This window comes from Pseudonaja textilis, chromosome 1 (genome assembly GCF_049901715.1).
Source record: "Pseudonaja textilis isolate UNSWEBS1 chromosome 1, rPseTex1.2, whole genome shotgun sequence".
Classification (NCBI taxonomy): domain Eukaryota; kingdom Metazoa; phylum Chordata; class Lepidosauria; order Squamata; family Elapidae; genus Pseudonaja; species Pseudonaja textilis.
In genome coordinates, this window is record NC_141990.1 from 154,560,613 (window position 1) to 154,576,906 (window position 16,294).

Below are 16,294 nucleotides of genomic sequence, written 5' to 3' on the forward strand. Positions count from 1 at the left end.
CCCATCTCAGCATCCTACTTTTATCTTGTTCAACCACAGTTAATCTGCTATCAATATCTCCAATCTTCTTATCTCTTTGTTTCTCTTCTTCAATTTTTTGGAATCTCTCATCATACTTCATCATTTGTTGAATGTTCTCCACCTTTTCATCAGTTTTCCCTGTTCTTTGTTCAATGTTCTCTGTTCTCTTTTCAATATTCTCTGTTCTTATTTGAATACTTTGAATTCCTTGCATAATCATCTGCAGGGTCACTTTTTCTTGTTCTTTTTCTTGCCTTAACATTGTCTGTATTGAACGTTGTCCTCCAGATGGTGAAGAGGAAGAAGTAGAAGTTGAGGAACCAGGGGCTGTTAGTTTCCTACTCATTTTGGACAATTCAAAATCTTCAGTTTCTTCTAGACCTTAATCCACTTGTGAAATAGCCAATTTCAATTCCAATAGTAGGAAAAAAGAAACCAAATAGTAGTAGTAGTAGTAGTAGTAGTAGTAGTAGTAGTAGTAGTAGTAGTAATAATAATAATAATAATAATAATAATAATAATATTGCTTCAGGTTCTTGCATACCTTAATCCAATTGATTGGCTAGATAGCAGTAAAAACTCAAAAATGGAAGAAAAGACCATAAACACACACAAAAAATAAAAAATTGTTAAATCTTGAAAAAGACAGAAGAGTAGAAAGTAAAAAAGTAAAAAAGAGAAAAGGAAAGTTCTTCAGGTTCTTCAACACCTTAATCCAATTAAGCAGTCTCAGGTATAAAAGGATGCATAAGAAAAAAAGAAAGCCACAAAAAAAAAACCCAACATGGAGGGTAAAAAACAAATACAAGGGAGGGAGAGAGAAAAAAGAAAAGAGACTACTCCCTTAAAAAGAAAAGGAAGGAAAGAAAGAATTTGTAAAAGTTTTGACAGAAGTGATTAAGTGGCGATTTTAAACAGGAATGTCAAAGTAATATTTTTCTTTTTTTTCCTGCACTGTGTTATTTTTAAGGAGCAAATACTGGTTGGTATTGATTGGGAATGAGAGTCCCTTTACTATGTTGACTGCCATAGGGTTTGGGACTTTCACCATTCCTGTTTAACATCTACATAAAGCTGTGGGGAAATATGTCTGTCAACATAAGGTGAGGTATATCTATATCTATATAAATATATAAAATATCGAATTATATATCTCCACCCCTGCAAACTAAGAGATGCTATTGATATCCTGTGCCAATGCCTAGAGGGGGTGTCTGAATGGGAAACAACAGGTTTCAACTCAGCTTTGGAAAGACTGAATGGTTTGGGGTTTTAGGCCTTCTATATTTGGGACTTTACCATCTTTGCTAATGGAGGGGTAGCACTGCCCCTGGTGGTGGGGTGGGGGAAGAGATCCTTCTGCGACTCCAAAATCCTGCTTGAAGAGTAGGTTGCAGTCATGGATAGGAGGACAGCTTTGGGTTGTGTGCCAGTTTGCCCATTCCAGGGTGGTGTTCATAGAAACTCATATCCTTGTCACCTTTTGAATGGTGACCAAATAGACTATTCTAATGCACTCCATGAATTGCTCTTTGGAATATCATTCCCCCTGAGGTGATAAAAGCACCAATCCTACTGGCATTTATGAAATTCCTCTTCCGCGGCCTTGGAGAGCTCAAAGAAATGGAGATTCTGTGAGATAGTATAAGATGCTGATCCATTCTCTCATGCTGTTATTTTAATTTATATTTAACTGTTTTAAGCTATTGAGTCACATTTGTGAACTAAGCAGTTATACAAACGTGAGAATATATTCTCCCCGTTCTCTTTCTGTGTGTGCATACTCACACAAACACACACACATACAGTATATAATTTTTTTTCCACAGGAGACCTCTTCACTCTCTTAGTAATTTTGGCTGCCACTTTTCTGTATCTTTTAGGCTCTGTAATATCCCCGTTAAGTAAAAATTATATCTAGTACTTCAAGAATGTCCTCACCATGGGTTTGTGTAAAAGCAATCTCATACTGGCAGTTTTGTTTTCAGTGAAGAAAGAGTTCAGTCATAAATGGCTAAATAAAGTCAGACTGGGTTAGCCGTTGGAAGGGAGGCCATCAACAACTTCTAGGGCTATGCTGAGCAAGACTGGGAAGTTAAAAACATATAGAAGGTGGCAATATAAGGCCATTTCCATATGTTTCCAAGCAAATCATATGGGGATACCTCCACTGTCACTAGGTGTTGAGTCTGACAATAGGATGTTTTTACTCTTCATGTTTGTTTCTAAATAATATTGAATTTGTGATGTTTAAGCTCTGCATTATAAGGTGTTTTTTAATGTAAAAAATTCTTGTTTTAAGTAGGAAAACACTAAAAAAAATTATGCAGAAGAAAACATTTACTGTTTTGAGGTAGGCCTTTGGTTGAATGTCTAGCTTAAGAGTCTCATCAGAGATATTTACTTTACGAAGGTTACCTTTTTAATAATATTTTGGTAAATTGTCACACCAAATTACAAACACACAAAAACACATGTATACATATACACAATACATTGACCAGTCAGTTGTATGTTTTGCTTTTACACAGAATTTATTTTTTATTTAAAACATTTATAAAGCTGCCCATCTTTCATCCAACTCTGGGTGGCTCTCAATGAAAAATTAAAAATCATAAAATCATATTGAGCTATAAACTACAACCAATTAAAACACCAAAAACACCGAAACCTGGCATACAGTTTGCCTGAAGGGCATCAAATCAGTTCTAGATTAGATTTAGTAAAAGCATTTAAGAAATGCTTGTGGTATAGTTGGATTACAAAGAATTTTGATGATCTTATTTTCAGGCCTTCAGTGTTTGCTTTTAATCGAGCTTACAGTGTGGCATTTTTTGGATGTTACGCAGGCCTGTGATTGTTCCTATGGCCCTTTGAACTTACAGTTTTCATCCCTCACCTGTACTCCTGCTTACGTTTCCCTTAGGCATTCATAAGACCCTCATGCAAGGTATATGAAATCAAATGTCACATAAGAATTTGCTGATACTAAAAGATGCTGTGATTTTAATAGGAATTTAGATTTTTCTGGCAGAGATAACAAATATTGAATGAGAGATCGGCTATATTATTTTATTCTGGCAGAAGCAAGTAGCAGGACAATGTGTCCTGATCAATCCAATATGGCATCCAGTTCTGTTCACAAGAGATTCGCAGTTCCAGAAGCTATCTACATATTTGCAAGGATTTGCTGAAAAGTTTAAAAAGAGGAAACATGAATAAAGGTGAGAAAGTACCCAAAGTATAACTGCTAGGGACTCTTTTACAATTGTACGCAAAATTTTAGAACTTAGAATAAAACATACGTATTTTTAATAGGGTGCTTTAAAGCTGAAGATTTTAAAAATACAGCTCATCAGTCTGGAAGCCATGTTACATATCTGATATTAGCACAGTTGAGAAAGTCCAGAAATATTTCACAAGAAGAGTTCTCCACTCCTCTATTCATTGTAGAATAACTTATGCCACCAGACTTCAACTTCTAGACCTAGAAAACCTTGAATTATGCCGTCTTTGATCTGATCTAAGTATGGTATATAAAATCATACATTGCAATGACTTACCTGTCAATGAATACTTCAGCTTCAACCATAACAACACAAGAGCACACAATAGATACAAACTCAAGGTTAACTGCACCAAACTTAATTGCAGGAAATACGACCAGCAACAGAATGGTCAATGTCTGGAATACTCTACCTGACTCTGTGGTTTCTTCCCCAAACCCCAAAAACGTCCCTGTCCTATTGTTTCTTTTATTTTTCTTATATGTACCCATTTCATGCATTCATAACTATGTATATACTTATACCTATTATCTTGTAAGCAATTGACAAATCAAATAAAATAAATAAAATGAAAATAAAATACTCTGGTACTTAGAGTAATTATTTTAGAGAATATATTAGAGCAATTATATATAGCTGCTGAATTAGTTTCAACAATAACCCTGAACAAAATTCAGAGAAAGCTGGTATGGATTTTAAGTTCTTAATAAGCTAAAATGGATTGATATCATCCTCATCTTTTCTGATTCAACTGTCTGGGCTCAGCAACTACTAGTATGGGCTCATATACAAGCACCATTGAGGCAACTCTAGATATCTGGTTATCCCATGAATAAATGTTTCATTTTGTGGTGGTCCAGTTGTCTTGCCTAGGTTTGCCTTGCTGGATAGCTGACCGTCTTCCATTATGCCTGTTATTCTACCAAGAGGCAGTTAGCTGTTCATATAAAATCTGTTCTTTGGTGACATGACATGATCTTTAAAAATGTTCATTTAATAATTGAGCTTTTTTTTTTAAAAAACTTACTGCATAGTCCGTTGTCACAAGCCAAAGGACAGTCCGCACAAGGTGGTCCTGATTTATATGGAGTAGCAATTGAACCTTTGATGTTCCCTCTGGAATGAAAAAAGATGAACAGGATGGTGTTATTACTCTTACATTTGTGATTTCCAAAACCCCCATGCAGGATCACTAGATAATTCACTTTGTTTGCATTGTCTTGGTATCTCTGGTTTGGGTTTTCAGTTTTGAGATAGCAGACAGCACCATCAAAGGGGAAGACCTGACTTCTGAGGTCTTCTCCAAAAGGCAGTAAATTCTGTCACGTTTTGTGAGAGAGCAAAAAAAAAAAGATTTTCTCAGCTTGTTAAAGAAATAATTGAAGGAAACTTTGATTTCCTCCTCATGTCTTCCTTTTTCCCCTGTTCCAGTTTTCCTCGTTCTTTATTAACACCCTTTCTCCATCTCTCTTTCTTTCTCAGTTCTCTCTAAGCAACACAGAAAGGATTTCCTCCATTCCTGCCAATCATAGGCTATGATTGCTTGAGGATGCAAGTCTGCCTTCTATGCATATTATCCATGTTGCTTCTATGCATGTTATGTTATGCATGGTTTTTTTTCCCAGGTATTGCCCATAATTGGGGAGAAACCATGTGACAAAACATGTGATTGCAGGTTGAAGATTTCCAGTTCCCTTCCTGGAATTGCCACTCAAGTTAAAAAGAATAAGATGAATGGAAAAGTAAGCTAAATAAATAAAAAACAATGAACCGGATTAGGACAAAAATTAAATTTAATTAAAATTAAAGATTAAAATTAAAGAAATTGAAATAAATATAATCTAACAGTAAATTCCATGTGGTAAATAATTTGTCCCTTTTGCTCATGTCAAAAATAGTAAATTAGTATTCTGGGGGCTGCTTATATTCTGGTCTAGAAGGAAAAAGAAGATATCCCTCCATCCCTCCATCCATCCCTCCATCCATTGCTTTCTATTTTCTGGATGGATGCATGCATTGAATGAATTTCTAGGCTACTCATTTCCAAAAAAACCTTTGTTCAGCCTCATGAGCTAGAGAAACAATATGTTAAAAAACAGATATCCAAGCAACAACATAACATCCTGCCACGTTATGACCAACACAGAAAGATATTTCAGGGAAATTGTAGAATTATCTAGGTAGTCTTCATTCAGTGATTGACTTAGACAGCAAACTTTTGCAATCATGATGCTGACAAAAAAAGCCAATGTTGCTACCAATCCTTGCTTTTACAACCCTTGCTGGTCTGTAAAAGTAGAGGAAAGTGAGATTAACACAGTAACACAGCCATTATTCCCCTTTATGACCACTTGGCTTAGTGACTGAGTTGCCAGTCCAAATTGTGGTCACTAAATGAGGACTACCTGTATGGCCTTTTGTTTAAAAATCCCAAAGTCAGTTTTAGAATAGAATAGAATGGAATACTTTTTTGGCCAAGTGTGATTGGACACACAAGGAATTTGTCTTGGTGTAAATACTCTCAGTATACATAAAGAAAAGGTACACTTGTTAAGAATCAAGAATTATAACGTACAGCACTTAATAATAGTCATAGGGCACAATCAACAATCAAATCATACTAGGAAACAGTCAATATAAATCGTAAGGATACAAGCAACAAAGTTACAGTCCCACAATCACAAGTGGGAGGGGATGGGTGATAAGGCGTGATGAGAAGATTAACAGTAATAGTAGTGTACATTTTGTAAATAGTTGAACAGTGTTGAGATAATTATTTGTTTAGCAGAGTGATGGCTTTCAGGAAAAAACTGTTCTTGTGTCTAGTTGTTCTGGTGTGCAGTGCTGTATAGCCTTGTTTTGAGGGAAGGAGTTGAAACAGTTGATGTCCGGGATGTGAGGGGGTCTGTAAATATTTTCACAGCCCTGACTTCCGGTTTGAGCCTCTTTGGCGAGCACAGACCGAAACCTCATCTGTCCGAGGCTTCGATCCGGGCTTGCTGCTGGAGTGCCCCGAGCCAGCTGGTTTCAGGGCTAAGCCACCCCATAGAGGTGGTGAAAAAGGGGGAGAAAGCCTGCAGGGTTGAGGAGAGCCACATCTCTCCCCTCCAGCTGGCCATTACTCCCTTTCCTGAAGGCAGTTGTAGTGGTGGTCAAAAATGGCCACCACAAAGAAGAACTCGACCGGAAAAGAATGTGCAGGAGGAAGATAAGAAGAGAAAGTTTTGGTTGGCCAGGTCAAACAGCAAAAGCAACAAATAAGGTACCCTGGAATTTAAACTTAACAACATTGTTCCCAAAGAAGATTTTGAAGATGCGAGGGAGAAAGAGAAGGGAAAGGATTAGGGTTTTTTTTCTTCCCTTCCTTATACTGATAGCTAAGAGACTTAAGCAAGAAACTGAAAAAAAAATCCACTTTGACATTAATAGGCATCTAAGCTGAAAATAAAAGTCAAAGGGATAAATAAAGATTTCTGGACATTTAAAAGTTTTTAAAAGCTGGAAAGGAGAATAAAAAAAGAATAGAAGGGCAGGATGTGGAAAAATGGAGGAGACTGCCTGGAATTAAGGAATGGAACTGTAAGAAGCTTATATTACACTTATTCCAAAAGAAGGGGCTGATCCATTACAAATCAAGAACTATAGACCTATTTCTTTATTGAATGCAGATTATAAAATTTTTGCTTCAATTTTGGCAGAAAGGCTTAAAAGATACTTAAATAACTTTATTCATCCCGATCAGAATGGGTTCCTGCCAAAGAGACAAATTAAAGACAATATGAGGGTAATTCTGGACACTTTGGAATATTATGAGGCACACCCTGAAAAACAAATGGCCTTGATATTCCTAGATGCCCAAAAGGCATTTGATAATGTGAACTGGAGATTTATGTTACTACTACTGGAACAGGTGGGTTTTGCCAGAAAATTTATTCAAGCAATAGAAGCCATATATCATAAGCAAACGGCAAAAGTAATGTTAGAGGGAGAATTTACAGACTCTATTAACATAAGAAAAGGCACAAGACAAGGATGCCCATTATCACCTTTGTTATTTGTATTGACTTTGGAAGTTTTGAATAGAAATATTAGAGAGGACCAAAATATAAAAGGAATGAAAATCAAAAAGGAGGAATTTAAACTACAGGCCTTTGCGGATGATCTGGTTTTCATTCTGGAAGACCCTCTAGAGACAGCTTTAAAATTATTGGAAAAGATAGAGACATAGGGTGAGATGGCTGGTTTGAAAATAAATAAAGATAAAACAAAGATCCTGACAAAGAACATGTTATTAAGACAAAGAGAAGAGCTGGCAGACCTGTTGAAAATTCAAGTTATGAATCAAGTTAAGTATTTGGGGATATATTTGACATCAAGATGCACTACATTGAAAAAGAATAATTATATTAAACTCAAACAGCAGATAGCACTTGATCTGAAGAATTGGGAAAACCTACAACTGTCATTGATAGGCAGAATTTCAACAATCAAGATGAATATTTTACCCAGAATTTTATATTTGTTTCAAACAATACCCATTAGGCTTGGCAAAGATTATTTTGAAGACTTAAATAAAATTGTGTTGAAGTGTATATGGCAAGGTAAGAAAGCGAGAATAAAATTAAAACTTCTACAAGATGCTAGAACTAGAAGAGGATTTGGCCTTCCTAATTGGGAGTTGTATTATCAAGCTGCAAATTTGATGTGGGCTAAAGGATGGATAACATTAAGAAAGATTGTTGGCACTAGAAGGACATGATCTATTACTGGGCTGGCATGCCTTTCTGTGGTACAAGGGAACTAAATCGCAGGGCTATTTTAGAAGGCATTATATACGGGAGTCTTTACGGTTAAACTAGGAGAAAATTAAGAGACAATGTTATTTGAAAACCCCAGTTTGGTTATCAACTATTGAAGCTTTTTCTTATCCTATAATATACAAGAAGGAACAAACAGTTAGATATGGGGAAATATTGGATGAAAAGGGTGAACTTAAAACGATGCAAAACTTAGAAGAACAAGGTATAAAGATGAATTGGTTTTCATATGCGCAAATACACTCAAGGTATGTTAAAGATTCTAAAACAGAGGGATTTTATGATAAATTGACTGATTTAGATAAGATTTTGACAGGTACTGATGAAAAAGTGATTAAAAAACTATATGGTTATTTACTGGAAATTAAATTAGAGGAAGAACAAGTTAAAGAAACAATGATTTTTTGGGGGAAGAATTTTGGATATGGGATTGACTTAGAGAAATGGCAAAAATTGTGGTCTCAAAATTATAAAATGACAATATCAACAGCATATAAAGAAAATTTGTATAAGATGTTTTACAGGTGGCATTTTCCCCCAACAAGAATGTTCAAGAATAAATCTGAAAAGTGTTGGAAATGTCATCAGATACCTGGCTCATATTACCATATGTGGTGGACTTGTGAGGACGCTAGAAAATATTGGACTAAAATTCGCATATGGTTGGAAAAAATGACAAAGAAACATATAGATTTAAAACCAGAGATTTTTTTATTGGGAATCTTACCTGATACATACAATAAAAATTTGAAATATTTGATTGTAAATGTATTAACAGTGGCTAGGATTGTATTTGCTAAAAATTGGAAGAGTGAGAAAATACCATCACAGGAAGAAATTATTAAGACAATATTGGAATGTGCTGAAATGAGTAGATTGACATTTGAAATTAGAGAACAAGAAGATAAACAATTCTATGAAGTTTGGGACCTTTTCTATCAATGGTTAGATAATAAAATATAATAATAGAATATTTAGAACCTTAGGAAACAATGAATACATATTTCCTTTTTTTCTATGATATTATCTTTATAAAATTTTATTAAGATAGACTTGGTATGACTTGATGATTTGCTATAAAATAAATTAAGTAAACTATAGTTATCTCGCTAAAGTATAAATTAATAAAATTATAGTCAAATGATTCTTTAATAATGATATCAGGCTATATAATTGTTGATTGATAATATGAGCTATTATACAATATAACTACAATGGAGACTATGAAATGGATGCACAAAAAAAAGTGATAAACCAACCGATACACTGTCTGTAAACTCATGAAGGAAAGGATGATGTTTTTATGTTTTATGTGTTTTTGTTTGTTGTTAAAATTAATAAAATTGTTTTTTTTTAAAAAAGGAATGGAACTGTAATTAAAAGGAACTTAGAATGAAATTTTAACAAGATTCCTCAAAGATACATTTTAATGGAAACTTGGTAACAAAATAATAGAACCCCAGGAAGAGAAAGTGGAAAAAAGAAGCAAGTAGAAACAGCCTTGGATTATTTGGATTACTTGGTGATTTTTGGTTTTTACATCTAGATGACTAAAATTAACTGGGTGGTTGTTTAAAAGTTTTTAAAATGGTATCACTCTTAGAAGAACTGAAAATGGAACTTAAAAAATGGAAAGAAGACGCACAAGAAGGGAGAAGTTCTTTTGGTTTCGTGTTTCAGTTCTTAGAAATGGAGATCTGGAACTATGAGAAACAACAAGAAATGCTTGCAGAACAAGAAGATTGGGACAAAGAAGAAGCCATCTTTAATGATCAAATAATTTTAAGTGGGGGGAAAAAGAAAAAGGAGGAAAGAGAGTGAAAGGTTTAAGATTAGAAAAAACAACCAAAAAGAAGAACAATCTGAAAGATAAATATAATATTAGAAAGCAACAGAAGAGAGGATTACAGATGAGAGAGTTAGAAGTAGAGAGATGAGGGGGCTAAAAGGGGAGGGAGAAGAAGAGGGGGAAGAAGGCAAGGAAAAGAAGTTGTAAAAGACAGAAACAAGAAATGGAGAAACAGGGAAAAGATATAAGGATTGTAACCATAAGTTTGTTTAGAGATAATGGCAAAAGGGATTCTGCAAAGGTACATAAGTTAGTTTTGTTATATTACAAATAGAAATAACTTTAGAAAGTATGATGATGGATAAAATAGTTATTGTAACGCAGTGGGATCTTTGTTAATAAATAAATGAATTAAAATGATTCAGAGAATTAAAAGGGAACATTTTTAATTATTAATAATGATTTATAAAAATATAAGTGAGAAATATGGGGGAAAAAAATTAACTATGGAAAGTTTATAAGTTTTCCCAAGAAAGTATGATATTCAATTGAAAAGAAATGTTAAAGATGTTAAGGTTTTAATGCATATTAATGATAAAATTGAATTGGAATGGAATGTGCTTTATTTACATATATATATATATGTGTGTGTGTGTGTGTGTGTGTGTGTGTGTGTGTGTGTGTGTGTTATCTTTGGTTGTTGGGTTTTCTCCCGCGTAAGATTGAAGTATCTAGGCAACGTTTGATGAAGTCTCATTCATCATCTTCAGGCTTCTGTCTTGGTTCTTGCTTCTCAGAGTGATGTGAGAAGCAGCTGCAATCTCACATCACTCTGAGAAGCAAGAACCAAAGACAGAAGCCTGAAGATGATGAATGAGACTTCATCGAAACGTTGCCTAGATACTTCGAATCTTACGCAGGAGAAAACCCGAACAACCAAAGATCCAAATACAAATACCCGCGAGAACCTCAGAAAACACACACACACACACACACACACACACACATATATCTTTTTAAGAATATAGTGTCTATTTTAAGAATATACCAAGCAGAATTCGATTGGAAGTTATGTATTATATTGAATGCTATAATCTTAAAGCTATACATTGAAGCTTAAATAAGAGCTTGAATGGATAAAATTAAAAGATATAAAGGTGTCATACTCTAATTGGTAACTACAGGGAAAAATTTGTTTAATAAGAAAAGATAATGTGAAATTATAACAGGACAGACAAAAGTATAAATATAATGATTTGAATTGAGATAATCAAAACAAAGTTGAGAAAATTAGAAGAGGGGAAAAGCTATGTAGAAAATATAAAATGGTAATAAGATATGGAATAGAATATAAAAATGAGCATGTAATTGAGTTTTGTGTCTGTATGAAGAAGTGATAACCTGGGACCATGCTATTTTCAAAAAAGATGTTTTATTTGTATTTTGTTTTTGTGAAAACCCAAATAAAATTTTCATTTTTTTTTTCACAGCCCTCTTTTTGACTTGAGCAGTATAGAGGTCTTCAACTGAAGGCAGGTGGGTAGTAATAGTTTTTTGTGCAGTCCTAATTATCCTCTGAAGTCTGTGTCTGTCCTGTTGGGCTGCAGAATCAAAGCAGACGGTTATAGAGGTGCAGATGATAGACTCAATAATTCCTCTGTAGAACTGTATCAGCAGCTTCTTGGGCAGTTTGAACTTTCTGAGTTGGCGCAGAAAGAACATTCTTTGTTGTGCTTTTTTGGTGATGTTTTTGAAGTTAGGTGTCCATTTTAGGTCATGTGATATCGTAGAACCTAGAAATTTGAAGGTCTCTACTGTTGATACTGTGTTGTCTAGTATTGTAAGAGGTGGTTGTATGGGAGGGTTTCTTCTAAAGTCTACCACCATTTCTATGATTTTGAGTGCGTTCAGTTCCAGATTGTTCCGGTTACACCATGAGGCAAGTTGTATAACCTCCTGTCTGTATGCAGATTCATCGTTGTCTTGAATGAGACCAATCATTGTTGTGTCATCAGCAAACTTCAGTATTTTAACAGATGGATCGTTTGAGATGCAGTCATTAGTATATTGGGGAGAAGAGAAGTGGAGAAAGCACACAGCCTTGGCGGGGGCCCTGTGCTGATTGTACGGGTATCAGATGTGATTCTGCCTAGCTTCACCTGCTGCTTTCTGTCTGTTAGGAAGGTTATGATCCACTTACAAGTGTGTTCAGGTACCGCTAGTTGGTTTAATTTACTTTGAAGAGTGTCTGGAATGATCGTATTGAATGCTGAACTGAAGTCTACAAAGAGGACCCTTGCGTAGGTATCTGGAGATTCAAGGTGTTGTAGGATGTAATGCAGAACCATGTTAACAACATCATCTGTCGATCTATTTGCTTGATATGCAAACTGCATGGGATCTAACAGAGGATCCGTGATGGTTTTCAGGTGGGACAGCACAAGCCTTTCAAAGATTTTCATAACTACAGATGTTAGAGCAACTGGTCTGTAGTCATTCAGTTCCTTGATGGAGGGCTTCTTTGGCACTGGGATGATGGTAGAACGTTTGAAGCAGGAAGGAACATAGCACATTTCTAGAGATCTATTGAAGATTCAGTTGAAGATGGGGGCCAATCGGTCAGCACAGACTTTTAAGAAAGAAGGGGTTTTCTTGTCTGGCTCTGGTGCTTTTCCTGGCTTCTGTCTGTGTAATAGATTTTGCACTTCTTTTTCTGTGATCACCAGAGGTTGTGAGCCCAATGGATTGGGGCCAGTTGTAGGAGGCTTGGCTGTTGGTGTGCTTGAGATGTGGGTTGTGGAGAGAGGTGGCTGTAGTTTCTTTTCAAACTTGCAATAAAACACATTCAGGTCATCTGCTGGTTGTTGATTTCCTTCTGCCTGGGAAGGAGTTTTGCTGAAGCCAGTGATGTTGTTAAGAGTTTTCCATATGTTTGATGGTTCATTTGTTGAGAATTGATTCTTTAACTTTTCAGAGTAGTTTCTTTTTGCTGTTCTGATCTCTCTTGTTAATATGTTTCTGGCCTGGTTGTATAGCATTCTGTCACCTTTTCTGTAGGCTTCCTCTTTGGAATGACGTAGCTGCTTAAGTTTAGCTGTGAACCAAAGTTTATTGTTGCCAAATATTTGCAGGTTCCTTGTTGGTATACATAAGTCTTCACAGAAGCTAACACATGATGTTACAGTATCTGTGAGCTCATTGAGGTCTGCAGAGGCATCTTCAAAAACATTCCAATCAGTGCAATCAAGGCAGACCTAGAGTTTCAACTTTGCCTCTACCGACCAAGTCTTCACTGATTTAATTGTTGGTTTAATAGTTTTAAGTCTTTGTCTGTAGGCAGGTACAAGGTGAATCATGCAGTGGTCAGAGTGTCCCACAGCTACTCATGGTAAAGACCTATATGTATCTTTTACTGTTGTGTAGCAGTGGTCTAAAGTATTTTTGCCTCTGGAGGGACAATTTACATGCTGGAAATATTTTGGGAGCTCTTTCCTTAAATTTGCTTGATTGAAATCTCCTAAAATTATGGGAAGGGAACCTCGTTGTTTGGCTTCAGCCTCCATAATTGGATCAGCAAGAGTTTGTAATGCCTTGTTTACACAGGCTTGTGGAGGAACATAACACAGCTATTAGGAGAAATGAGGAGAACTCACGTGGAGAGTAAACTGGCTTGCAGTTGATGTGTAAAGACTCTAAGTTTTCATCACAAAACTTATATATTATAGTAATATCCTGAGATAAGCTGTTGTTGATATATAAACATAATCCTCCACCCTTTGTTTTACCTGATGTCTCTTCAATTCTGTCTGATCTAAATGTCTGAAATCCTGGGATGTATAAGGTGTTGTCCCTATGAATTTGTGGATTAAGCCAGGTTTCAGTAAAACAAAGAACAGCTGAATTATGAAAATCAGAATTTCATCCATCTTGTTAGCCAGTGAGCATAAATTAGTCAGAAAGATTGAAAGGAAAGGAGTTTTTTTCCCCCTATTCCTTAGTCTGTTTAAAATTCCCACTCATTTACCTTGACTCCTCATCCAGTGTGGTCACTTCTTTGCTTTCTTTGTTGTAATCCATAGCATTGGGGAATTGGTTTTAATTTTAATTTGGATTTAACTCTATTCATAAAACATTGCAGAAACAACAGCGGTAAATAATTGGAAGATCTCCTGAAATAAAATATAACTAAGAATGTATGTCAGCCAATCTTATGAAAATATTAGTATTTTTGATTTTATTGCTAGATAAAAACTTATGGAGGAAAGAACAATGATGTTACAGCACAAACTTTGTGGCTTAACATACTGTGTCTATTCCGGGCACAATAAAAAAGGGTGGGATTTGCATTGGGCTGTCATAATTCCTATTTCATCATTTTTTCCATCATGATTACTAGCAGTTCAAACATTTTTGCTAGATAACCTTTCAGCCCATTAACCATCCCTATCTATTAGCCCGAATAGATTATGTGCCTACTTCTTAAAAAAGCTCTCCTCTGCCATAGCAGAACCCCCTAAGCATTATATATGAAATATCATTCAGAACCAGCTCCTTACCGAACCTATGGTCCTTAGCTATGGTCATTCCTATCTTCAAAAAAGGAGACCCCAGGCTGGTTGAAAACTACAGACCAATTTCACTGTGTTGTGTCATGTGCAAAGTCATGGAATCAATCATTAACCAATTCATCACCCTCCACTTAGATTCAAACCACCTACTCTCCAAAAAACAATTTGGTTTCAGGAAAAAATTATCCTGCAATTTTCAACTCCTACACTACAAAAACATATGGGCCAATCGACTTGACCAGGGTAAAGCTATAGACACAATTTACATAGACTTCTGCAAAGCCTTTGATTCAGTGGTACATGACAAACTACTATTAAATCTAAACTCTTATAGTATTTCCGGATCCCTTTATAAATGGATTCTTGTGTTCCTGTCAAACAGGCAATAAATAGTAAAAATAGGGAGAGCTATTCTTGATGAACTTCTCACTGAAGTTATACCCATGCACACTGAATTCCTCCTTATAACAGTAAATGCACTACATATATTTCAAACTAATGATAGATTGGATTTAGGCATACCATCTGCAAAAAGAAGAGGCTCCATTTGTAGAAGAAACTCCAAACATTTTCCCTTCAGCCTCAAACCCCAGGTATTCTTTAAAAAGATGATCTAGAAGACCAAAACTACATCTGTCTTCAACTGTATGAGAATGGTGGACCATGCCAAGAGCAGGACTACATTCATTTAAAGTCTGAATCACACTTCATGTATAGCCGACAAAAGTGTCATTCCATTCCATTCCATTCCATTCTGTTGAGGTTCTAAGACAGGACATTCTTAGCAAAAAGGATTCTTCCTGTAGAGCACTAGTGGAACATAGTAAATTACTTTTGAGGATACCATTAGGAAATTATATTTTTTCAAACTGGCAAGGTCAGTAAATAGTATGTGAAATTTTTCATTGCTATAATTTCATATTCCATCATGTCATCTTCCAAGTCAGATTTAGGAAAATCAGCTCCTTAGAAAGGATTTGTCCATAGGCCCTAGGCCCATTTCTTAGAATTTAGCTTTTAGAAATTCTTTGTTGGAACCCCTATTTCAAATAATCCTTGGGATCTTGATAAATTTCATTTTCAATATCTTATATTGAACAAATATCAACTCCCAAAAAACATACACTATGGCTAAACTTGAATTATTAGCATGCAAAACTCACTGCAGTTAGTTAACATATAATAAGTCTAGCTAGGAGTAGCCATATTTCACTGCTACATTTGCATTTATTCTCTTCTTTTTATGGTACACTGCTTTATATTTTGTTTGGGTGTAAGATTGCAAATAACATTTGATTAAAATTTTATTTAAGCTCATTTTTTTCTTTTCCAGGGAAATCAGAATCATTCTAATTAGACTTGCTATAAATGTGACAAATATAGAAATCATAGCTGATACATACAATGGGCAGTACTGACAAACATAGAAGTAGTTGTATGCAGATGAAGGACAATAGTTAACAGCACAACCAATACGGTAACTGTTGTACCAAACTATCTGTAGATAGAAAAATATATACACAGGTTAATATCCTAGAAGCTTAATATTGATAATAAATATATGGACTTCAGAGGAGCATGTAAGAAAAAAAATCCAGATGCGAGCATGTTGCAGTATATAATGCATACCACAATAACAATGAGTGTACAAATAACTTCTCCAATCATTTCATATAAAAGTTTGCCAAAGCAAATAAGTATTAGAACAAATAAAGCTTCATCCTCTGTGCTTTAAATATATATATTTAAAATGAAAAAAAAAACACGAAACTGTTCCATCCTGAACTTTATAGACCATCTCTTTCTAAAGTG

The 16,294-nt window shown here is 35.2% G+C and overlaps 1 protein-coding gene across 3 annotated transcripts in view; it reads right to left on the reverse strand.

The window, feature by feature from the left end:
- Window positions 1-2,529: 2,529 nt before the first annotated feature.
- Window positions 2,530-16,294, reverse strand: part of LOC113444211 (cysteine-rich venom protein ophanin-like) — a 54,813-nt gene continuing 41,048 nt past the window's right edge. For all 3 annotated transcript variants that reach the window (XM_087938976.1, XM_087938909.1, XM_026712851.2), the window contains 3 exons: window positions 15,886-15,980; window positions 4,336-4,424; window positions 2,530-3,211 (listed from right to left, as the gene is read on the reverse strand). In XM_087938976.1, the coding sequence (XP_087795102.1) occupies window positions 3,084-3,211; window positions 4,336-4,424; window positions 15,886-15,980 (312 nt within the window). In that variant the 3' untranslated portion in view covers window positions 2,530-3,083. The remainder of the gene's footprint in view (window positions 3,212-4,335; window positions 4,425-15,885; window positions 15,981-16,294) is intronic.